Source organism: Watersipora subatra, chromosome 4 (assembly GCF_963576615.1).
Source record: "Watersipora subatra chromosome 4, tzWatSuba1.1, whole genome shotgun sequence".
NCBI classification, from domain to species: Eukaryota; Metazoa; Bryozoa; class Gymnolaemata; order Cheilostomatida; family Watersiporidae; genus Watersipora; species Watersipora subatra.
In genome coordinates this window covers 61,008,712-61,035,815 of record NC_088711.1, presented here as the reverse complement: position 1 = coordinate 61,035,815, position 27,104 = coordinate 61,008,712, and the positions used below count along the sequence as shown (strand labels likewise).

At 35.3% G+C, this 27,104-nt stretch overlaps 1 protein-coding gene and 1 non-coding gene across 2 annotated transcripts in view; both read right to left on the bottom strand.

Moving 5' to 3' along the window:
• Positions 1-1,044: 1,044 nt before the first annotated feature.
• The window catches only part of LOC137392840 (two pore channel protein 1-like), a 39,024-nt gene continuing 12,964 nt past the window's right edge, over positions 1,045-27,104 (bottom strand). Inside the window, exons 5-20 of the mRNA XM_068079176.1 lie at positions 22,770-22,900; positions 21,904-21,992; positions 21,198-21,232; positions 19,164-19,322; positions 17,685-17,865; positions 14,942-15,051; positions 14,405-14,513; positions 11,089-11,232; positions 9,290-9,362; positions 9,058-9,162; positions 8,408-8,569; positions 7,127-7,212; positions 6,759-6,874; positions 5,783-5,983; positions 3,517-3,594; positions 1,045-1,844 (exon numbers count right to left, since the gene is read on the bottom strand). Of these exons, the coding sequence (XP_067935277.1) occupies positions 1,644-1,844; positions 3,517-3,594; positions 5,783-5,983; positions 6,759-6,874; positions 7,127-7,212; positions 8,408-8,569; positions 9,058-9,162; positions 9,290-9,362; positions 11,089-11,232; positions 14,405-14,513; positions 14,942-15,051; positions 17,685-17,865; positions 19,164-19,322; positions 21,198-21,232; positions 21,904-21,992; positions 22,770-22,900 (1,980 nt within the window). The 3' untranslated portion in view covers positions 1,045-1,643. The remainder of the gene's footprint in view (positions 1,845-3,516; positions 3,595-5,782; positions 5,984-6,758; positions 6,875-7,126; positions 7,213-8,407; positions 8,570-9,057; positions 9,163-9,289; positions 9,363-11,088; positions 11,233-14,404; positions 14,514-14,941; positions 15,052-17,684; positions 17,866-19,163; positions 19,323-21,197; positions 21,233-21,903; positions 21,993-22,769; positions 22,901-27,104) is intronic.
• On the bottom strand, positions 18,844-18,915 carry Trnah-gug (transfer RNA histidin (anticodon GUG)). The gene has a single exon. It is a non-coding gene; the product is annotated as a tRNA-His (tRNA).

Below are 27,104 nucleotides of genomic sequence, written 5' to 3'. Positions count from 1 at the left end.
GCCAGCCACTTGCATACATATGTCAAACATACTTCTACGCCTTGATACAGCCAGCCACTTGCATACATATGCCATACATACTTCTATGCCTTGATACAGCCAGCCACTTGCATACATATGCCATACATACTTCTATGCCTTGATACAGCCAGCCACTTGCAAACATATGCCAAACTTCTTCTCTAACAGTGTTATAAAGCATGATATACCACTTTTCATAAGATGTAGTTGTAACAAATCATACAAATTGACTGACAGCTCTCGACTGCTGACAATCAGTTGAGGTGGTAGAACTTCTCATAACTGTTGTACAATTCTTTCTACCTCAAAGGCTTTCTACAGCCAGCATTCAGTAGTTGAGAAAGTTTAATACTCAACAACAACCTGGAACGCCTACTCACCGATTCCCTAAATACACCACAATTGTGACCTGGAACGTCCGCCGCTATAGCGTATCATCTCTTTTTATCTGTCTATTCTAAAGCGTTAAACTTAAAGGCTCATTAAATACTTCTGCATTCTTTCAAAAATGATCACAATCATGGAGTAAGTCACACTTGCCGAATGTCTAGTTTTACGCATGCTCTACAGTCTACCATGTGACCGAATGTCTTCAAACAGGCTGCCAATTCATTTCTCAACTTAACAGTCGTGGTACAGAATTCATGTTGATATCTAATGTGGAATCTACTAAAACTCTTTTGTCACATGGCAAAACATCAGCAACTTATCATTATTATCGAAGACTTTAGTTTCCATCCTGCTTGAAAAAGCAAGAGCTCATGTTCTGGTTAGTCTAATGCTTAAATATTCTTTGTAAGCAAAGCTCTCCCAATAGCCTCAGCTCCTACATACCTGAGAATGTTCAACATATCTTCTATGGCATGGTGTTCACCCAACAAAGAAAACGCTTAAACAGAAAAATTAACTGGAAATATTCTATAAATCTTTCTCCAACCTAACTAGAAATGAATGAGCTGTGTTCTAGGCAGGCTATAAAGCTGCCTCCAGCTGTATTGAAGAAGGTCCGTTGATGTTGTGCAATCTCCTGTGTATTTCAACATCTTTTCATGAAAGTATATTTGTTATTTATCAACGTGATTACATTTTAATGAACAGTAATATATTATAAATTGTTCTACGCTCATAATGTTATGACACCAAAAATGGAGTAAAAAACAATAAATAGTAAATATAATGAAATTATATTCAATGACATATAATTAAAAAAAACGGTTCGCTAGCATTTTAAATAGCTATTCCTTGCATAGCTCTGCGATACATATTTACGAATAGAATTGCCCTTATGTGTAGTTTATTCACTGTAAAGGTTGCAGCATAGCAAGTAAATTCAGAAATGGAAGATGCAACTGTTCACCGTGATGCTTTCAGCCAACTTCCTGTTTACTTGAGTGTTAGGAAACCAACAATATTTTAATTATAAAACTTGTAAACATGCCATGATAGTGACACTTGTTGAGATCTGATTGGTTAAAATAATTTAAAATCACATGCTTTACACAGCCTCTATTCTTACATGTAAATTTTGGATGTAACTACAAGAGGCAGCATAATCAAGCTTTCCAAGAGGTCTGTCTGTCTGTAAGAGACGAGACAAGCGGAGTCATAAAAATGAGTTAAAATCATATGATTTCAGAAGAATGATTTATAAGAGCGACATCATCCTCTCTGTCAATTATGCACGGTACATCATCCGATAGTCCCGATGCGACGGAGCTAATTCGTGACAGTGAGGGTGTAGAGAGTACTATATCAGGAGGAGACAATTGAACAAGTTCAGTATTGTGAGAAGTTGTCTCTCCTCTTCCCTCCTTCAGCCACTCCTATATAAACAGTAGATGTTTTTAAGCAAACTACAGTGAGTGCTAACGGCTAACTCAGAGTTGTTTAACTCCCCGTCCCAACAGCCAACGGCTTGCTTAGGATAATAGTGAATATTATTAATATGCCAATCAGCACGGCAACCAAAAGGTGAAATGACTGTTTAGACTGGATTGCACACAAATGCAACGTGTCTCTCACTCCCGTTATAAATAGACCCGATGACAGCGCAGGTGAACCTTCACCAACCATAAAAGCAACTCTTCAGGTGGTTAGACTTGAGGATTAACCATGATAAAGTTTTTCTAACGACGCATAATAAAAAACATTTGTTTTAATGATGCTGGTAATGGTGGCATTTTCAATCGCCAAACTGGTTATATAGATGCTAAGACAAGGAGGTTAAGGTTAACATGTGCTGCCAGAAGGAATGCGAAGCTGATTCCTCACACTAACAAAAAGGGTGAACATCATATACACTGATAAGAGTAGTTTTTGCTCGCAAGCGAGCATCGAGACTCTAAATGACCAATCAAGTGAGGATACAAGTTTAGCCTATTCCTTCACCTTAGCTTATGGATACTGTAGCCTTTTTTTCATGATTAATCTTTAAGCTATAATCTAAGCATTAATCTATCAACCTTGTTAGCTATCTATCACTGTGTTTCATCCGTGCTATCTAGTCATGCTTCGAATGTGTTTGGAGTTGCTTCTACTCTAAATCATAGAAATGGTAAAACTCCGACCACTATTGATGCCATTTCGCTTCGTTAAATTTGTGCAAAGCCATTCACTGTGAGGGTACTTCTATATCATAGAAACTCTCACTGCTGATGGATCCAAATCAATATTACCCGGCTAAGCTCTCTCCAGTGGAGGTTAAAAATTCAGCACACAACCGCACGGGTCTGATACGACAACGTTCTACTGCTGCTCACTGCTGCTTCTGCTTGGCTTCTTGTTTTTATATTAACATCTACATTAAGAATGAGCTCGTATGAGGATGAAATTATTACTTTTTCAGTATAACTGGTTACCTGCGCATGAATTTTAAAATGATCGTGACCCTAAAGTGAGCCTATTTTACAATTTTTTTTAGGAATGTATCGCGAATATTGGATCTAGATCTATAGCGCAACCTCGAATCACTGAAATCGCAGGGTACAAATTTGTCTGCAGAAAGCAACTCCGAACTTATACGTAGCAGGGAAACGCAGCGTATATATCAATAAATAAGTTAATTTCAAACCGATTAAGGCTCTTATTGCCACCATAAATAGATTTAATTAAACTTTTGAAACATAGCATGTTTATTAATGTTGAAAAGATGGTCCCAAATGAATGGAAATCAGAAAACAAATAAACCTGACTTGAACGTTACGCTAGCACCTGTGCAAATGTGACATCCACAATAAATATATCAACTGGTTCAGATGTTTGTTACATATTTAGCTCTGGGTCATGTGTTAATCAAAAAGTATAGAAAAATCGACATACTGTTCCTAAGGCTAGAAGAGAAGGATACGGCTGGACTTGAGAGTTTCAATCAATACAACTTAACCTGTTACAAGCCTCAGTTGTACTGAGGCTTGTGACAGGTTAAGTTGTTAAGATACCCAGGCTGGTAACACTTAACCTGTTAAAATCCTGGGTATGAGATTCTCTCCGACTTACCTCAATCTCATCCTTGTACATCTGCTGGCTCAGCTCTATCTTTCCTCTCTTCTTCTTGCCCACGAAACTCAAATCAGTCTGCAATGGAACAATTTTATAATCTAAGATTATAGAAAAGTTGAAAGTGAAATTTCATAAACAATCATCAGAATAATTTCCCAAAAATTCATTAATACCGCGTTCTTTAGGTTCATCTCTATGAAATGTTTTCCGAGAATAGAAAATAATCATGGCGTGATTAGACTTGACAAAGCAAATAACATAAAACGAACAAAAAAAAGGTGACAAAATTAACAAAAGCAGCAAAACTAAGACTAAAGACGTATTTGCTGGATTAAAATTAATGGATCACCTGAGAGAGCAATGTCTAACTACAACCTAATGGCTTCAGTATTCGAGTACTGCTCAATGTTGACAATAGTAGGACCGCCGTGTATTATTAGCATCTGCCCTGGAGACTACTCGGTTAAACGAGGTTATATTTAAACCTTTGACTTATGATCATCTTTACATTTTCCAACAAACAATTTAAAATGTGAGTAAACATTTGTCAACATTCAATATAATTGCCAACAAACAATCCAAAACTTATTGAAACATCAAAAATTTTGAAAATAGAAGTAAAACCTGGTAAACAGTAAAAATGAAGTAGAAAAACATGATAAAATATATAAAATAAGCTAAGTTAACTTTTTAGTGTAAGGAGGTAAGTTATAATGAAAGGGTAAATTACAATGGGAGGGTAAGTTATAATGCGTATTTCATCACTGACTCTATGACCTAATTTGAACATCACTGGCCTACACTCCTGTTCATGTGTTCGTAAAGTAACAAAAAACATCTGTTTTTACTGACCATTGCTTTATTTAGATTATACACATAATTTAGATTTGAAATTCAGTTTTTTAGATAATTTTCTATAATGCATACATTTAATGTTACAGATATATAATTACTTGAAGCACTTGTAGTTGTTTATTAAAGTTTGGACAAGCTAAGCAAATTACAATGTATACAATACAGGAAACAAACATTGGAGCAAATCAACGTCGCTTGCCGAGGTTTGACAGACAACAAAAGATTTGTGTCAGCAAATTAATAATAGGAATGATATTTTCATTAGAAAATGATAAACTTTAGAGCAGCGGTGCTCAACCTTTTTAGACATGTGATCTACTTTTATATTTGCCTGCCTTCAAAGATCGACTAGTCTAGCGAAGCCCCGAAACAAAAAATTAAAAACAAACTTGAGCCTGTAGTGGTGAGCCTATCACCTTTATTAAGTTCCACATATATGCTTATATAATGCAGTGATCCAGTAAGTAACATAATTTTAAAGGAAAAACATTCATTCTCTACCTTAGTGAGAAACCTGGCACTGGGTTTATGTTTTTATTCAAAAAGAAAAAACGAGATCGACTGCTAGCAGAAAGCTGCATAACATTTTAACAAAAGTTATTTTGGGTGCATGAAGAACTATACACGGTTTTGTATCGAGTGCGGACCTATCGGCTTTTTCTGCGGTCCTGTGCTGGGAACTTATGAATGGCGTTCACGTGTATTTTTGTTGGTCTTGAAATACACAATCAAACACGACTATACATAAACAACGATAATAGGTAAATAATGTTATTATTAAAACTACTTTTTTAGTGCAGTAGTTTAGTAAAGTGCTGTGCAGCAATAGTAGTTGCTGCTAGTTAGTGAATAATTATTATTTTATGTTGTAATTATATGTTATCCTAAAATCATCCCGCGATCGACTGCCAAGCACTTGAAGATCGACTGGTAGATCGCGATCGACTGGTTGGGCACCCCTGCTTTAGAGTGTATGATTTAACCAACTTGATTGAGATGTAAAGACGCCTAGCTACTTGTACAATCTGGTGCTATACTGAACCAGCTGATACCAACAGTTTGAAAATGTCTTTGTTAATTTGACTATAAACCTACAATTTCTAGTGATGGAGACATGAAGGGCGCAGAAAAAGATTGTTGAGCAGTTAATAAAAGAAGGAAATATGCTCGTTAGCATTTGATCATCTCCAGTGACTTCTGAAGACTTCATGACTCCAACCATTCAAAGAAATGCTAGTAGTTAGTTACCTAGCAACTGACCATTTAAAGTTTGCCAATCTTTAAAACAGCGTTCCTTTTTCAGGTAAATTATGCGCGTGTAGAATGCTTTACCCAGTTTCCAAACTATACACATAATGATGATACATCTTCGCAATCATGTAGAGAAAGGAAGGAATAAGCAACTGACCGAGCAAGGTGTTTGCTGTCGAATGAACTCTCCCGACCACAGGTGAGGCTTGACATTGTTGATCATATGCACCTCAGACAGCGAGAGGCTCTGAGGCTGAATGAGGTAGTCGATGCTGGAGTTCTCATTCGTCTGGTGACGATACTCGATCTTGAACATGAATGCCTCGAGAATAAAGGCTACGACAACTGTCATAACCACCTGTCATGGCAGAGACCAAAATATTTCATTACAATTTTCTGAATGCGACCTAGCCTCAGTACCTACAGAATCATCGTAGCCTCAGTTTCCAAGTACAGTTTCACAGCACCAAACTATCTAGGGTAATTGAAGGTCAGTTAGAGAGCAGAATTTGTCAGAAAATCTTGTAGTTTCCAAGTGCTGCATGTTACTCTCATCTATATGGTTTTATCCTAAGACAGAATATAACATATTACATTAAATCTTATTATATTACATACGGTAAATATTACATTAAATACTATTATATTACATATGATACATGTTAATAACAAAGTAATATGCTCATATTTTATGCCTGCAACTAAGCACAATTACATCAGATTATAGAGACACTTGCATCTTCTGTTTAAATAATATATTCCAAATAATTTGAAGAAACAAACAATAAACTTAGTCAGAGAATTAAATTTACTTTATTTTATGATTTATTATTATATTTATTAATATATTTATTATTATATTGATTATTATACTTATTATTATATTTAATATTGTATTTATTATTATGATTTATTATTATATTTACTTTAGTCGCAATAAGAATGATTGCTATGGCGAGCTTAGTGTTACCATTCCCCTTCTACAACACTACATGTGCCACTAGATAATAGAGTTATGAAGCAAGCTATAAAAAGAGCAGTAATAAAATACATAGGAGGTAAAGCAATGAAGCGAGCCAGGCATACAGCGCTAGACAAGTACATGATACATTGCAACACAGTATCGAGCTTACCATAGTGATGAGATAGAAGGTCATGAAATAGATTCGACTATACTCAGTAGCCATGATGGCGTATCCTTCCATGATAATAAACCAATTATTGACCACAAGCAGCTCGAACAAAGTAACTAAAATACAAGAATAGGGATAAGACAACTCCAATACGACAAAGCACTCGTATACCTTTAATCATAAATTTTCTTGAGCACCAACAAATTCTACTTCCACTGCTTAATATTCACCTCATCTATCACATCTCTACTTCTAACGATTGACTTGAAAAGCTTTACATCCTTCCTCCACCCTTAAGGAGCCCCTTCCAAGCACTCTCATATCCTACCTTAACTAGTAAAATTCACTAGACACTCTCCTCGTCTTACCTCCACTTTTAAAAATGTCATCAAAATTGTTGAGATAGTAGTATCCGGTGCTGTTAGCGTAGTAGGGAGCTATCGCTGTCGAATTCCTGTAGAGCAACAAAGGACTATTTACACTTGCTATATCAGAGCTCAGAGTGTGCTGACACAGTCACAGAGTGTTTGACCACGCTACAAATCTTACATATCTTAGTAATTGTCTTATAGCCCATCATCTATAAACTGTAAAGTAACGCCTGAAAAAGTTTTTGTCTATATGATCATGAGAATTGATCGAATACGATGACAGACACTGGAAGGATGGTTAAAGGTTGACTTGCAATAAAATTCAAATTACAGTTATTTGATATCAAAAGATTTACCACGCTCTGTTGTGTTGTAGATGCCAAATATGTGGAAATATGATTGCAAGCTCTTAAAAGTGAACATTAATCGTCGCCATCACGAAACCGCTGTAGATTGAAATCAGTTTATTTCTCTGACATAGTCATTACAATTGGTTATTGTTTTGTCACGTGATGTTCTTACGTAAATTGAAAAGCCAATAAAAGGCTCAATATAAAACTTCTCGTAGCACTAGTTTATGACAAACACTTCGGGTTTTACCGAAGACCTGTATCAAATATAGATGCTTGCTACTTTACAGTTTTGTTTCGGCTTGGTCTAATCGTCTAGTTGTAATCTAATCATGTGACCCATACTTCCTGCCAAACAGCGCGAATAATTTCTGCAGCATTTTTCGACTATCACAGGTGACCAACAGGCTCGTCATGTTTATCAGAGGATGATATGTACTCCTTTGAGCTAAGTTTAAAAAATTAAACAAAGCTTTACGGTAGGTTTTGAGATATCAGTGCTCAAAGTAACAGCATTACAATGATGATGAAATAGACGCGTAAGAACAATAGACATGGTTTTATTGAACGCGTCAAGTATATTTGTGAAAATATTTCGACGAATGAGATTACGTGAAAGTGTAAACAGAAGCCATTTTGTACAACTACATCCCATTCGAGCCATTTTGGAAAGAGATTCTAATCTACGGCGGTCTAGTGAGGGCTGCGATTCTCTGTTTGTTTTTGAGCTTTTACGAGCTTGTAATCACATTTCCACATATTTTGCACCTACAACACAGCAGAGTAAGACATAGTGAATCTTTTGATACCAAACAACTGTAATGTAAATTTTGTTGCAAGCCAACCTTTAAAGAACTCAGAGTATATTTTGTTTAGAAATAATGAACCAGTCAAGTTGGGCTGTTCATTCACAAAATACAAGACTCACTGGCAGCAGTTGAGAAGCTCTAAGTGAGAGAAGCACTCCATGCCAATAATACCATAGAAATAGAAGAGCAGCACCAGGGTGACAACTAGACTCCATAGTCTATCAGCTAAAATGAAGAGGGTCCCGAGCACGTCTCGGTACCTCCGTCTAGCCTTGAATATTCTACAAGAATATGTCTAACGATCAATGCTTGATTTACAATATACCAAGGGTAAGGATTATCAACATCAAACAGGGTGCTGCTTCTGCATTTAAAATAGCCTTAGCATCTACTAGCTATTCCATAGACTTACAACAAGCACTGACCTAAATTTGTCACTTCGAGACTTTTTGACGCAATGTAATAACAAAAAAATTAGTATACAGGTATGTATAACTTTTATTGACACGGGTAATCATCAACAAAGTTATGTTTTCCGTTCATGCCGAAAAAAGGAAAAACACAAAAATAAAAAGACAGAAATCAGGTATTATTGAGTAAGTTGAACTAACTTGTGTAAAATTTGGTAATCTATAATCTAAATGTAATCTAATAAAAGTATTGCGGAGGAGTCGGGGTAGGGAATTAAAGGTTGTAGTAACAGAAAATGCAGCTAAAGCGGGAACCCTAAGGCTATGTAAATACACATGACTACACACTGACTTCTTACCTGATCAGCCTGAAGGGACGGAGAATGATAAAATAGAAGAAGGTATCGTGGTAGATGTTTTCAACTAACCCGGCCACACTGACCAAGGTCACTATAAGGTCAAACCTGTCAAAATAAAAATTAAATGCATAGCTATATTGAAGGCAAAGCAACATGATAACAATAGTTGATTTATTACTTGTAACTTAGAGCCAGAAGAAAAACATGACTGAAGTAAAAGAGGATAACTCACAGGTTCCAGCCATCAGTGAAGTAAGCTTTCGGTCCCAGACCAAGGATTTTTAGTAGGGCTTCCAGAATGTAAACTAGAAAACCACAGGTGTGCAGTATAAAGATACAATGAGTCTGAGACCATACATAATGAGTCTGAGACCATACATAATGAGTCTGAGACCATACATAATGAGTCTGAGACCATACATAATGAGTCTGAGACCATACATAATGAGTCTGAGACCATGCATAATGAGTCTGAGACCATGCATAATGAGTCTGAGACCATATATAATGAGTCTGAGACCACACATAATGAGTCTGAGACCATACATAATGAGTCTGAGACCATACATAATGAGTCTGAAACCATACATAATGAGTCTGAGACCATACAATCACTATGTTTCCATGATGCGCAGTGCTTTGGAATTGCGCTATCTCCGAATCATGGAAACGGCGTCTTCGCACTGAAATCACTGCGCACTGATCAGTGCGAAGCCAGTGCAAATTCGCAGCAAGGAAACAGCGACTGCGCAGTGGCTGCGCATAGCTCTCCTGCCGTGGAGACGGATTCTTCGAGGGCCATAAACTAGTACAAAGGGTGTCCTGCTAATCTTGTTTTTTTACTATTCTTCCGATCTTTTTTCACCTAAATTTAATAATGGTCTGCATTCACGAGGATGATGAGGTGATTACTTTCCTGGACTTTGTTATCGATGCCAACGCTTTTCGAAAAATAGGTGGCAAGTCCTAAATTAACGTTTAAATAATATATTACTTAAAATACTTATTAAAAATATATTACTATATAAAAAGTGTGTTAAGGTTTGTAAACCTTGTGAATGTTTATTGTAAATAATAGTATAATGACGACAGAATCATAAAAAGACCGTTTATGACGTTCGGTATCCGTGATCGATTCTATTTCTCCATCAGGCGATTCGATTTATACAATTTCTCTTCTCTGGCTAATTTGCGGTATTTGCTGAAAACCACTGCGCAGCATGGAAACGTACAATCCCATCGACTTCGGAGGGGGCTTGCTTCGCAGTACTGCGCACCATGGAAACATAGTGATAATGAGTCTGAGACCATACACAATGAGTCTGAGACCATGCATAATGAGTCTGAGACCATATATAATGAGTCTGAGACCATACATAATGAGTTTGAGATCATACATAATGAGTCTGAGACCATACATAATGAGTTTGAGACCATACATAATGAGTCTGAAACCACACATAATGAGTCTGAGACCATACATAATGAGTCTGAGACCACACATAATGAGTTTGAGACCATACATAATGAGCCTGAGACCATACATAATGAGTTTGAGACCATACATAATGAGTTTGAGACCATACATAATGAGTCTGAAACCATACATAATGATACAACTGAGATCACTAAGAATTCCCTATGTACAACTGATGTGATAGTCTGTGTTTACAATCAGCAGACATGACCTCAATGTGCCCTTCATGACAACAAAGACTTGGCTCACGTCTGGTTCGGACTATCACTGATTTTTTTAAACATGAGAGAGATGTACAGACAACTCGATGATTGATTTTTTACATTGAAGGCAAAAAACAGAATTTAGGTTCCGACATGGTGAATAGCCTACAAGAGGCCTTCATTTTTCTACGCAGAAAAATGCATGCTTTTTATTTGGGAACTTCATTCAACAATGTTTTGATGATTTCTGCAGTAATGTTTGACGAATAGAGGCATCTGCCTGCGGATCAACCAGCCTTTCAAGCAGACTGCTGCATTGTACATATAAGAATATAAGGGTGTGGAACTCACTGGCTGTGAACATGATGGAATGCCAGGAGACGACAATTGGGCTAGTGATGTGTTCTGTGCCATTCTCAACTTCTTTGGAGAGAATAATAGACGCATCAATGGCTTCATAGAGTATGACTATAAAGTTTCCTGTTATTACGCAATCTAGAAATATCAATGGCTTCATAGAGTATGAAACATTGGAATGCTGCCCAGTTAGACCACTTATGTATGTACACGTATGATATAACAAAAATATATAATTCCAATAACAGAAATCTCTTTTTATGTAAATTCCACTTAACATAAAGAATTTATGTAAAGGTTTTGCTTCGTATTATATGTACTAGTACCCTCGCACTCCAATGTGCCGCGAAGGATGGCAGGTGTGCCAATAAAGCAAAAAGAACAAGAAGCTGCGCAATCATTTAGAAATACCTAAAGATGGTCGACTAGTGCAGGTGTTTGTGTCATTCTACCAAGCTGAAGGTCACAAGTTGAAGTCTCATTGAAATTATAGAAAAGATATATTTTTTAACTTTATTTTAGACATATGCAATGTTTGTTTATCTGTGCAGGATAGACCTTGCGTACAAAAAAAATCGATTTAAATTGACATTGACGATGAAGCGCTCCCCTTAACATGAAATTACCGTAATCATGAGCCCCCAAACCAAGTAAAAGTGATATAAATCAATAAGACCAAAGTTACTCTACATTAAATATAGAAGTTAAGTTTAGTTTTTCCCTTTTTGAAGGGTCAAAGAGTTCAAAGGTCAGAGGTCAAAGAGGCGAGTTTGGGAAAATCTTGGAATGAATTCAAAATTTACATGTATTTTACTGTTTGTATAATGTAAGATTCATACAATGTAAACATTTTTGGAAAGGATTATTTACATTGTAGGGGTGTTTATTGTACAAACAAAGAATTTTTCAACAACAACAAAAACACTACCATGCGCACTAACCATGCGACAGTTTCTGATCTCAATGATGGTTGGTTAATGATCACGAAATATTACCAATCAATTGAAGAATATTACACTACCAGCTGCGGTTTTATATTTAACCCTTTCGCCGGCAAATTTTCAGGACTATATCAGACCCCCCTGGGCGAATTAATTTTCTGGAAAATCAGTTTCTTTTAAAAGGTTTATACACTCTTTTGTATGTTATTGCACGCATATATCTATGTATAAACATGCATATGTATACATGTATATGTCCAGATGTATATATATTTATATATTATAAATGAATAAAAATGTATAACATAAAAATATTTATATATGTAGATCTACCAAGATAAATATATATATTGTATATCTTTTTATGATACAAGTGTACAATTTACTAAGCACATATTTTGTATAATAAGCATTCCAAAAGCATTCTCCTTTACAAAAGCCTACATCACAGTCTTTGCACCATGTGCTTATCCTTGTCCTTTTGTACCAATCACACAGCATCTACTGGAGTAAATACTGGACCTACATGTATCACTACTACAAACTGATGAATTGTAGGAGATTTATCTCTCTTCATATTGGTAATATTCTTCCAGGCACTGGCATAACCTCATCATTACTGCTACCAGCTTCTTCATCAATATCACTTCCAGATGTAAAATAATTACAATCACAATTTGAACCTGATTCATTGTCATCTCTGTCTACTAAATCTAAAAAGTCACAGTCAGCTGTGATTCTCTTAGTAACTCGGACTAACTCCGGTACTAGTACTTGCTGTATTAGAATAATCTCGGAGAGTTCTCTTAGAAGTCGTCATGACGATAAACTAAATTAAAACTCTCGAAGCTTTCAGTAAATAAGGGCTAAAATAAAGCCAAAAAGAAAAAAATAATTAAAAATTAATTAGAACCATTTTCTAATTTTTTTTCGCAATTTTTATTCATTTATTACTGCTAAAAACGATCGTTTTGTGCAAACAGAAATTTCTTTTAGAGGCTAACCAAAGCCAATATATTGTAGCTTGCTATCGATCAAAAAAGTAAACAAAAAACGGCATTTAACTAACCAAAAGCCGCAATAAAAGAAATACGTTACTATGGCGACAAAAATGTCGCTCCGCCCATTTGAAGGAGTATCACGAAGCGACAAAAATGTCGCTTTGCCCGCGAAAGGGTTATAAAAGGCAGCGCAAAGCTTTTGTAAATGCTCTGTTATTGTGGCTCAGCAAGGTTGACTGTAAGAAGTCCAAATTTACCAAAAGAATTAAAGGCCAAACAAGATTCATGTGAATGTTTCCTTGAAAATACTTTATCTGAGAGAGCAATTTTCTAATAATAGAAAAAACTAACCGCATATCGTACAATGAAGTCGCATGCTGAAAGTAACTTTCAACAAACCTTGTTCATTTTATCACTATTTAACATTAGGTTATTATAGTCGTAATATGAATTATTGCAATGGCGAGCTTATCATGTCCATTAGCCTTCCAAAACACTAGAAGTGCCCACTTCGCTGACAGACGTAGTCAGTAGAACCTGAGCTATACAAACCAACTGATCAAAACTATTGCACTGAATCTAGCCTCAGAGACAAATACAAATACCCATCAGTGTAGCCACCTCTGAAAATGCCATTCATCTGACAACCAGTAAAAGACAACTCCGATAATAATCAAAGAAGATTTGACTAAAGTTTGGTTTGTAATAGAATTGAGCTGACGCTATTGTAAGTACGCCAAACATGATGGCACCTGCGAGTAAATTACATAGTGGGCTGCCCTTTACATTATAGAAAAAACTATGTAAAAAAACTTACATATAAACTACTTACATATAAACTATTTACATATAAAATACTTATATATAAAATACTTACATATAAAATACTTACATATAAACTACTTACATATAAACTACTTACATATAAAATACTTACACATAAAATACTTACATATAAAATACTTACACATAAAATACTTACACATAAAATACTTACATATAAACTACTTACATATAAAATACTTACATATAAACTACTTACATATAAACTATTTACATATAAACTACTTACATATAAAATACTTACATATAAAATACTTAGGCCTACATATAAAATACTTACATATAAAACACTTACATAATAAACTACTTACATAGAAACTATTTACATATAAACTACTTACATATAAAATACTTACATATAAACTACTTACATATAAAATACTTAGATATAAAATACTTACATATAAAATACTTACATATAAACTACTTACATATAAAATACTTACATATAAAATACTTACTTACATATAAAATACTTACATATAGAATACTTACATATAAAATACTTATATATAAAATACTTACATATAAAATACTCAAACCACTTGAGTGTGACAAGCCAGTTGATGCCAGTCATGAGTTTCCTAAAGGGAGAAGGTAGTTTGTGGAACCAGAGGTCGCTCATCATCGCCTCCTACCATAACAGAATTTACTATTAGATTTGATCGAATAGCCAATCACCAATTCATTTTGTCTGAGAAGACTTTGGCAAAGAGTCTAGAGAAAGAGATTAACCTTGTTTGAAATCGACAAAACTCAATCGTGATTAGAACACTCAGCGCTTAATGCTTCAACTATAACGCAATAGCCGATATGAACTATAACAATGATAGCAACTATTGACGTCACTTGAGACATATTTTTCTTGAGCGTTTTAACCGTGATCAAGTTTTGTCGATTTTAATCTTGAAACATCCTGGTAGTCAGATCACCTCAAACATCAGTAACAATTGCAAATGATAGAAAAATACTGATACTTTCTGATGAAATCTACTAAAATTTTGTGTAAGTTCATCTTTAAGCATTACAGAAAGAATGCAATAGATTGGAGAGCTCAATTACCTTCCAGTTGAGGCCTGCAAGAGAATAGACATTGAAGAATTCTTCTAGCGAGAGACACCCTGTTGCACTCGTGTTCAGTGACTTAAATATCAGGTAAACGTCTTCTTTTTCTGTAATGGTAAGAAGTAATGGTTATTTTAGTCTACAATATTTATTTGTTACAAATAATATAATTAATAAATTAAAGCAATAAAATATATGTTAACTAAATTAGTTATTTCCTATGCTAGCATTTGTCAGGAGCTGGACAAATGGTAACTCAAAAAACAGCTTGCAACATCACACTGCACCTAATTTACATGTAACTGAAACATGTTTTTCTAAAAAAAGTCTAATATTTTCTATATTGAGTACCTTTAAGTTTACTAAATAATAAATGTTATTATTACTACCAATGAAATTATTAAAATATACCAGCATAAAGAGAAGTGGTTGTATTTTAATTAACCAACCTTAATTAGTTAATAATTAGCCTCAGAATCCTACTAGTTTCTAGTACTGAGTCCCGTCTTAATGTTAGTAAATAAATTTCAAAGATATTTTTGTGTCACATGACAAACTCAAATAATTTATAAGTATTTATTTTCAAATGAATGCCTGAATCGATTAAATAAAGAATAATGTATGCTTAAGACTCAAATTTATTACAAATTAAATTCCTGTTTATTGGTCTATAGTTTTCCATGAATCAATAACAAATAACAATATATTTTTCTAAATTCAAGAACTATTGGCGTATGTACACACACACCTTGTCTTTTTATGTCTTTCTATACAGTATATATATCACTTTTATACAGCATATATACAAGATACATACAGTATATGTACAACACATATACACTATATATACAGTATATATACAGAATATAAAGCATTCATACAACACATACAGCATATATACAGTATATATACAACATATATACAGCATTTATACAGCGTATACACCGAATATATATATAGCAGTTATATATAGCGTATGAAAATATGTACACAGCATGTATACGGGATATACCTAACATATATACAACATATATACAACATATATACAGCATACCTACAACATATATACAGCATGTATACAAGATATATAACAAGATATATACAGACTTTATACAGCATATATACTGCAGGTATACATAATATATACATGTACATATGCATGTAGTATATACAGCATATATAGAACATATATAAAACAGACCATAAAACCTCTAATTGAACGCCATGGCGCTCTATATTTGAACCCTTCCTCTATAGTGACGATCAAATAGATTTGGCATTCAAATAGAAGCTGGCGTTGTATTTTTGAAATGGCTCGTCAGGATTTTGGAAAAATAAATTTAGCCCTTATACGAGTGAAGCGAATGTCGCCTATATGTTGCCCTTTCTTTCTCTCCGGTGGAACAATATTAAACCTTTTGGATGCAATAAATCTGCTAACTTACTTCCAAGTTGTCAAAGATCTCTTAATAAATATGCATTGAGAAATCGAGAAATATTTCTACCAGTTTGATATCTATTGCTTGATATTAACCTGCAATGATATTATAGCCCGTGTCTTGCTTTGCCATTTGTTGGAGCTCTCAATTTTTATTTCATTCTAAATTTAAAGACATATTTATTATTTTATATCTATATTTAACAATGATGCATAAAAGCTCATCGCACTCATTGATATGTTTGCTCCAGTTTGCAGCCAAAACTAGCTTTTTATGTGCAATAGAAGATATGTTACAAGCGTCGATCAATTATAAGAACAGATTACCGCAATAATGCTATCAAATAATATGCTATAAATCTGCAAATTTATAAGTTATATAATTTTTAATCTATTAAATGCTACAAATATACATTCATGAACAAGTAACATAAACGGACCATACTTATATTACATGCAGAAACAAAAATTAATCTTTTTAAAACAAAAATATTTGTTTCATTTGCTTGGATAGCTGCATTCTGATTTTTGCTTTCAATGGAATGAACATCTTCCAGTTGTCCGACACTCTACAATCTCTTCTGACCTCAACTCTTCTTCTGCACTGCTAAACTAGTCGATATTAGCGTTCAAACAATTTTTTAGTAGAACAGAACAAATGCAACGCGTAGAAGTTTTGTTCGCTAAATGTAACCTTTGGCCCAAAACTAGTCGTTCATTTTTCATCGTAAATGTTAACCATTTTTTATATTCATGTACTTTGCAGTATCAAGACCACGTTAAACAAGGAACTACTATTAGCCCTGAGACGGTTATTAATTATTTCTATGGTGTTGCTTTCAAAGTTTAAATGAAAAAAGCAAAAAGCTTTGGACAACAAAATACTTGATTATTATTGATGTAAGCAATTCATTATTAATACGATTTCATGGACACTTTTCTACTGATCGCTTGATATTATTGGTTTATAAAGATCAAAGATTGTCAAAGTGGTGATCAAATGGAGGTGGCACTCAAATAGAGGGTGGTGCTCTACTTTTCACTCTTTTCTCACAGTGGCGGTCGAATAGAGGTGGCGTTCAATTAGAGGTTTTATGGTATATAAAAAATATATATACAACATATATACAGCGTCTTCTCAAAGACACGGAGTTCATCCATCATATACCCACATCAATACAATCAATTCTACAACACCCCAACACAATATGCAATACACTGGAATTATCAACCTCTGATAACAATATGTTTCCCTTTTTACCTCCTTCCTAAAGTATTCCTAGTATTAGCCTGATAACTTACTTGCACGGGGCATATAAAAATGCATGAGTCCGACAAAGTGTCGCAAGGCAATAGCCTCGGGATGCTTTTTACTGACAAGGAGGCGGAAGGCATGCTCACAGGCATTTCTCTTATGTATGAGCAGCTTCTTCACTTTGCTCTTCTCGAGAGTTGTGAAAGTATTGTAGACAACGGCAAGAAACTGCAACATGAATACTACTTGGTAAAGTGGGTGTCAATGCCTTCGGGAATGTCCATCATGAGTTCACATCACTGGCTAGCTCACACAAATGAGTCTAATATTGATGATACATACACTGTATTATAGCAAATATTACACTATATTATACATACCATACTTTTCGGACTATTAGACGCTACTTTTTTCTGATGATTTGAGCTATGCGGCTTATATAAGGGTGCGGCTATTCTGTGGTTTTTTCTCTGACCGCTAGGGTGCACTAACCAGAATCTCCGGTTAGTGCACCTCTAGCGGTGAAAGAAAATACAAAACAATGCCTAACGGTACTGTTCCGTTAGGCACTAGGTTAAAAAGCGTCGGTTAACACGACTGTTTTAAACAGCAAAGTTGCTGCCGCATTAAAAAGCGCCGTCCTGAGTTCTGCTGCCTATACAAAGGTGCAGCCTATGTATTGTTTTATTATCACCTTTTGGAAAATAAAGCAGATGCGGCTTATATAGGGGCTTATATGCGGCTTATACATTTTACCTTTATTATATTTTATTAAAAGCGCCATTAACTTGTTGAGCACGTTCTTTTTAGTCAACTTAGTGTAATTAATATAGTGTAATACAATTATACTAACTTATGTGCCGTATATACTAACATATGTATATCTTATAAAAATCATTGTAACAATAAACTAAGCGCATTTTTAATCAAAATATGTCATCACCAGGATTTGAACCAGTTTTTTCACAACCACAACATGCAATACTAAAACCATAGTGCTATCACGGCTTAGGTGCAAGCCATTTCAATTAAAAGTGATTTTACAATCTTCTAAATAACAAAAAAATGCTATAAAGCAATAGAGAGCAAGAAATGCTATACAATAAATAGTACTATTAGACCATCACAGTTCTCTTGAACATATTAACTTTTAGGAAAAAGACTTAAAAAAAAGTGACTTGTTAAAAAAGTACAAAACTATCACAATGCCATGACCAGGATTCGAACCTGGGTTTTCACGGCCACAACGTGAAGTACTAACCACTATACTATCATGGCTCATGGTTTCAGCAGATCGAACAAAGGTAAAAATCATAGCTAAATTTATTTTTGATATTATTGAAATTATTGTGAGCGACGTTCAACGTAAGGAAACCCATACTTTAAATCACATGCTAGCAGCATAGACCTAACAACTTCATACATAGACAATATTGTCATAGATATACCAACACTAGATCTAATAGTGTCATAGAGCTACCAAGTATATGAACAGTATTATTAACACAAACTTGTCATAGGCTTACCAAGTTCATGAAAAAGTAGAGTTCTATGGCGATATAGACTATGAAGAAGATGGCGGAGAAGTTGGAGGTGGCGTAGGAAGGCATCATAACATCGGGGTAGTTGGCGGTTGTGAGCAGCACGAAAAGGCTTATAAAACTTTTCTGGAGCGTTAAGAAATACTGCAACAGGAATACTTTGTCATAACTGCGCTATACTATACAGACAGGAGCGAAGCGCAGATATAACAGTGTAAAATCATGTGACCTAGAACAATGCAAAAATGTTTGTTTCATATTTGTTAATATATTGTCTGTTACTAAGGTTATTCCTCCTAATAGTCTGACTCCGTGCTCCATGGGGGATCAACAGGTGCAACAACTATATGTAGAAACAACTGAATGCACGGCTAATAAAATTTTTGCGCAGAAAACCAATATATACAGCATTTACCACTTTAACTTTTAAATGAGGGTGTTTGTTTATTTCTGTGTGTGTTCAGCCCATTCATAATTCAAATATTTGAAAGATCGAGGAACAGCTAAAACAGATTGATGAAAACATTTCTTACTTCTCAAGCTACACATTCACTCAAGATTTAAATAAACTTATAAACAGTGGCAGGTAATGTAGTTGTCATTAGCTACGTTTCTTTACCCAATATACTTGAGTAACTTAAGCTAGTAACTTAAGTAGTGTAAATCTTTACTACAATAAGAGCCATGTCTGTCAGAAGCTGGCTGAAAGTGTCAGAAAAAATATTGCACCTCACAGGACTTGAACCTGTACATTCGCATGCACGAATGTGAGACTAAGCACAATACCACTAAATCATACAGCCCCCTTGTCACACTTAGAATATAGTGCATATAATCATTACACATCGTTATCACTCGCAGCACATTGGGCTGCAAGTTTTGAAGCGTGCGTATTTTAACCAATTGTTATAAAATGGACGTTAGAATGATGACAGACAAACACTGTCCATCTGTCTGTCTGAAGCTAAGAGTGTTAGCAAAAAATATTGCGCAACACAAGAATGGAACACGGATATCCAGGTTTTTGGCCAAGCATTTTACCAACTGCACCACTCAACCACCTTGCACTACCACGGAATAATTATGCATACAGTTATTACACATGATGATCTCACACAGCACACTGCAAGGGCACTAGTTAACTATAATTTTTAATTTGTTAAGTTCGGCCTCATACTTCACAATAAACTAATTTATACACGCTGAACAACATCAAGTGTGAAACAAATTAGTACTTTCAGTTTACCATGTAATAAAAACAACAGAATGTATAAGATGAAAACAGTAAATTATATAGATTTAATGTTTCTCTCATAAACTCTCTACACAGCCACCTTTATTAATGTATACTAAAACAAATCTAAAGGAAATCATACATTTACTCCGCAATATGTAAAAACAGTATTCTGTAAATATTCCCTTCTATTGTGTTTGTTCTTGTCAAACCAGCTGTGTACTGACAAATCTATAACTAACAAATGCCACCCTAACAAGACCAAACTTAACTAAAAAAGAGATTAGACCAATAGATTTTCCAAACCGGATGATCACTCACTCTGATTGGTCAAATCTATTTTGTTTCATTGCGCCACTCATCTTGCACATTACATATCATTCTATGTTACTTTTAAACATTTGACCCCAGAGTACTTTTATTTATGTTTGGATGATCTGAACAAGAACCCATCCCAGATTATTTCCATAGTTATAGATTTATGACTCTAAAATTAACCATAGAAAGACCTACACTGTTATTTGTAATAACTAGTGTCACCACGACCACATTTACAAATTAGCGGCGAAATAGATTATAACATTGTATAATATTATATTACATAACAAACTACTTATAAGAGTGTTAAACAAAACTAAAAACAAACATTACTCTGCATTATCTTAATAAAAAAAGCAAGAACGAAATTTTCTGGTAAATCGATGGCGAATTAAGGTTCATATAGTTATGTAAGGTTTATATAGTTTATAAAGGAAGAAGCTCTGATGAAAGGGAAGATAACTTACCACACAGTTTTCATTGGATGAAAACAGATAAAAACCTACAAAAGATATATAAATAAGATCATACAGATATAATTTTACTAACTCACTGAGCAACCAGTAATAGTGCCAATGAAGAATAGCTCTATAACATGTTATGGTTCCTGAGGTGAGAAAAAGACCCAGCGGTTTGCAGCCACACATGCTGAAGGCAAAGCTAACAAGTGTCGCAGGAGCAACTACATGTATTACTCTCAGTCTATAAACCGGCTCAAATACATCAGACAATCAGCATATTTATTCTGTAAGAAATATCTGATGACACGTATTTATAGTGAATAAATTAAAAAGGGAAGACAAAAAAGAAACCAAGAAAATGGTTATCTATCGCATAAAATTAAGTGTTCAGAGTGTACAAAAGTTTTGTATAAATTAAAATGATAATTATTTGGTGTGGAGTGAATAACAAGAATAGATTAGACTATTTTACAGCAAAAAGTAAGTGGCTGACTAGAGCTATGATTAATAAAGGTAATACTGACTAGAGCAAGGATTAATAGAGGTAACACTAACTAGAGCGAGGATTAATAGAGGTAACACTGACTAGAGCTATGATTAATAGAGATAATACTGACTAGAGCAAGGATTAATAGAGGCAATACTGACTAGAGCAAGGATTAATAGAGGTAACACTAACTAGAGCTAGGATATGTGAATAGGTACTACTGACCGAGGATAGAGAAGAGAAGCATCACAAAGAGCAGCAAGAAGAGCAACTCCAAAATGGGAGGTAAAGACTGCAGCAGCTGCCGGCAGAATCTAAAATGTCAAAGAACGTGTCCAGAAGTTGATAAGAAAATAAAACAATAGATGTAAAAATGAGTGAGAAATTAAAATTGGCGGTAAAAGGTTAAAAAACACAGGGGTAACACATATGCACAGACACGGATAGTCAAACAGAGTCTTGACGTCAATACACTACTTGTGTTCAGATGCATAGAAGATTATAATTTTGATTATAAACATAACTTTATGGAAGTGTTTATTTCCTGCTATTTCCTGTTTCAACACAGCTTATCAGGCTGACATGATGACATTTAAGTGCTGATTTTAAGAGATTAGATTAAGCAAAACACAGTAAATATTGAGTAAAGTGTGAGAAGCTGTAGTTTATAACTACTTGAGAGCCATGATTTTTACCCAAATTTCCGCGCAAACCTTTGACCTCAGTCTGATATAATTTATTGTTACTCAAAAACAATTAGACTAACACTTATGTATTCATACAAATAAGTTGAATTTATTTATGATCAAACAGGACACACTGAAATCAACAAGAACACCAGTATATACTGGCTGGCTACTTGGAACAAAATGCAAATGTTTCAGAGCATGTAGAAAATGAACATGACCAAAAGATTTTCGATTCAGATGTGCAATACTTAATTCGACGGTGCAATTTACCGGCGTATCCCCTTACAGTAGTCTGTAATTTACCTGCGTATCCCCTTACAGCAGTCTGTAATTTACTTGCGTATCCCCCTACAGTAATCTGTAATTTACCTGCATATCTACTTACAGTAAACTGTAATTTACCTGCGTATCCCTCTACAATAGTGAGTGTCGAGAAGAAAGAGCGGGCGGAGAGCTCGCGTAACTCTAAAATGATTGGCTTGTCGCACAATGACGGTGATTGCCTCACATACCATGACCAGCAATAGGATACACTACAATACAACAATTCATCCATAGACATCGAGGGTGTGCAGTAGATGATAATAGCTAAGAAACGAATACATACATAGACTTAAAGAAGGTGACCAACAGTCGATAAACATTCAAATCTACCCTAGGACACTTATGTATTCGCGGCATCTAACTTTCGCGTTTTCGCGGCAACAGCCTTTCGCGAAAATTTCATGAGCGAAACTAAACTATCACAACGAACGAGCGAAAACGCGAAAATAAATGGCTTTCTTCATTGATATTCACAATAAATTCGTCATATTAGAAATGCAGGCAATTTTCGTATGTGATTGGCTCATTGGGCAAGTTTTGCTAAACTCATTATAGCTAATACACCGACTGAGCAGCTTGGCAAAACAATTTAAGATAATAAGTTTTTTTGGAAAAGCCTAAACAAATGAAGAAGATGATGATATTAGTTTTGCCATTGAATTTGTAACTGATGAGGATGACAGTCTGGTAGGGAAAGTCATAAAATTGAATAATAGTTATTGTAGTGATGAATTTTATTACCAACCAAAAGCAATAACAACCCGGGGCCATGGCCACCGCGTGCTATAAATACTTGAATTCTAATATTGGTACAACATCAGTCACTGCGGCAGTGACCTTGACGTCATTGATAGTCCAGGAGACAAACTGCAGCAAGCGATCAAATTGCATTATTGATCTCGCCTACACATTTCTACTTGCGGTTCACAAATACAAACTACCGTACTTTTCGGACGATTAGCCGCTACTTTTTTCTGATGATTTGAGCCATGCGGCTTATAGGTAGGCCTACAAGGGTGCGGCTAATCACTGTGGCTTATTCTGTGGCTTTTTCTTTCACCGCTAGGGCGCACTAACGGGAATCTCCAATTAGTGCACTTCTAGCTGTGAAAGAAAATACGAAACAATGCCTCACGGTACTGTCCCGTTAGGCACTAAGTTAAAAAGCGTCGGATAATACGAAACTGTGCCGTTCTGCACTGTTCCGTTTTAAATGGCTTAGTTCCTGCCACGTTAAAAAGCAGTCCTTAGTTCTGCGGCCTATAGTAAGGGGCAGCTTATGTATTGTTTTATTATCGTTTTTGGAAAATAAAGCACATGCAGCTTATATAGAGGTGCGGTTCCAAACAGTACGGTATTCCCAAATTGAAAAAATATTTCGTACCAGTGAACTGGACCTGAGGAATCTAATGTTTTTTCCACTGCATTTATTTTCACATCACTATATTTTCGCACTCATCAGAGCTGCGAAATTAAGTTGCAGCGAAATTTTACTCTGTATGCTACTCACGAAACTAAATACTAGCGAAATATAAGTGTCCTAGGGTAGTAAAGACTTGCTTTACTAGATCCACCGACTTCATGAGTAGCCCAGGAACCATCAAACTCTAACTGTAAACCATTTCTTACTAATAGGCTATCTGTCAGAAGTATCTGTAGGCTATCTGTTAAGGCTATCTGTCAAGTGTAGCACTTGACACATCAAAGCACGGGTTAGTAAGTCAAGAGCTTTAAACATCCTGTTGAAACAATATGTAAACACCACGGTGTTACGCAGAGTATTTTATGTTGAATCACAAAATTTCAGGTCATTTAAAACATCAGTTTACTTGTAATTGGCTAAATGTACATACATATTTCAGCTACGCGTATGTACGTACATTTAGCTATTTCAAGCCATAGCCAAATACATACATCTGGCTACGACCCAAGAAACCACTATGGTCCCAGCCAGACATATAATGACATATAAAAATAATTAGGCGTTGCTGTTTACAAAATACTAGTCCAAGTTCCCTAAATGCTTCAACCAATCATGGTCTATTTCTAGAGTAAAGATCCTTTGCTAACAGCCGATGTAGAACATTTCATCGGTACAGATAATGGTAACCATTAATGGAACTAGCATGAGATTTGACCTTGAATGACAAACTCCATTCACACATGGCAAAAATATTTTACTTTTTACAAGTCTACAAACCATTTGAAGGTGTGATAGTATTAGTAACTCTTTGATAGTATTAGAAATGATTAAAACAGAAGCAAGTGCAGGTAGTCTTTTGTCCTGGCAATCATTTGTCTCTATTCAATAGGATAACTGAAACATTCTGAGTTTCTAGATTAGCATTTTAATGTGAGGTTTAATTGTAGTTCATTTATTAGTCAGCTGCTTTAAACAACAAAATTCAATTAATTTTTCAAGTCATCAAATGGCTGGTCAAAATCATAGCTGTTTCAGAGCCATGGCCAAATATGTGAGCACCTTTTAGCAAGTCACAAGAAAACTGATGCTTCAAATGACCTAAAATTTGGTTCTACATGAAAGACTGCTTAACAACATGGTGTTCAACAGATGGTTTCACCAGAGCATAACTCAACAGGACCTTTAAGGCTACGCATGGGGCTAGTTGTCACAATTTTTAGTTCCTGAAATCAATTTTGAAATCTACCATCTAAAAACAAGGGCACGAAGAATTATATAACAAAGTAATAGCTGCCATGTTTGAAACTAGATGTGACATATTCATGCCAGTTATTTAATGCCAATCAGCCTATAAGAAACTATACAGATGTCATTGACATAAAACATGTCAGTTCGGGACACCAATAGTTTCGGAGGATTCATGTAAATCAGCTGACACAGTTGCGGTAAATGAGTCCCGTGTTAAACTTTCCCATGTAAAGTAGTTCAGCTTACAGCTAGTAATCTATAGTAATAACCATGCTAATGGGAGAACACAAGATTATGGCTTCAGTCAAACATTAAGCCGAGGAAATGTCAGGGATATTTGAGCATCCCCATCCTGTTCATGACAGTCTAAGGACACTAAGCTAAAATATGACGGAAAAGTTGAACTTTAAACTGTTTCGAAACATGCTCTGTACGTTACAAACAATACATGCTTTAGTTTTTTGCGCAAAGACTTTTTTACCCGTCCATCAGAACTTGAATACGAGCTTCTGTTGCAACATTTCTTATACACACACTTCCATGTACTCATTGTGTATTTTTTCTCTTAATTCATTTGAACTGCACAAGAGATTTTTGCTCATGATATGAAGTTCAAATGTTAGAATGATAAATGTTGTATATCCATAAATCTCAAAGTTTGTCCTCCGTCTGTCCAGTTATAGAGATTAATATCTAGCAATGAAGATTCGTATCATAGAAGATTTGTTCTGGGCACCTCCCCCCTCCCCCCTTCACAAGGCAACAAGCTAACCCATTAGACTACACGGGATGCGATGAGTTCATTGGGCGATATTAATCAATATTTGGGGTAAAATACGCACAGCGTTTTGGCGTTACATGCAACGTCACTAAAACTTGTTCTCACAGCTCTTATTAGTAAGTTTAGCAATACAGATACTAGCTTACTCAAATTAGCCAATGGCAACTACATAACCTGCCAGTTTATAAGATGTTTCTTAATACCCGGTCAACGCCTAGCATTTGACTAGTTTTGCTATAAGACATCCTGATTCATTCTATAGCCCAAAGCCAGACAATAACTTCTGAATAAATACTGCAGGTTGACAAAACATTCAAATTTAATGGTAAGTAGGTTCGGTGATGCGTAGGTTCAGAGGGGATGATGACTCGTCTGAGTAATCTCTCGAATATCGATTATGACGTCTGCTCTGCTTACTGCAAGTAGAGGCTGTGCGCGTGTTATTAGAAGCATTATGGCTCAAACAATGGCTCTGTGATCTTGGCTGGGACATGTTTGAGTCCAGTGACAAGGATCCTCAACAACTGGAGACATGCCAGTTGGAAAGAGTGATTTAAGGTTGAATGTCATTCTTGCCACGACCAGTAGCCTTTTATGGGAATTGAGCCCCGACCTGTTGCTTGTAGGTCTGACGTTCTAGAGCACTGGGCTATGGCTGCTATTGGATGATAACTTACTCAAACCTGTACAGGTGAAATATAAACTAAACTGAATCATGATGATTTATGTTTAAGATTTTTTAAAAGCTTGAAACTACTGTTTTGAGAAACTTCAAGCACCATATGCTGGAAGCTACTTCAGGAGTAGAATCGATATTTGCTGAAATTTTATATCACATAACACCTATAACAGAGACCACCTATATTTTCTGCATTTAATAGCAAAAGTTTGTGTGACACAGAGACACAGATGCTATGAAATGGAAAGATAGTGTGCTCGGCCTATTGACCTTGGTAGCTGG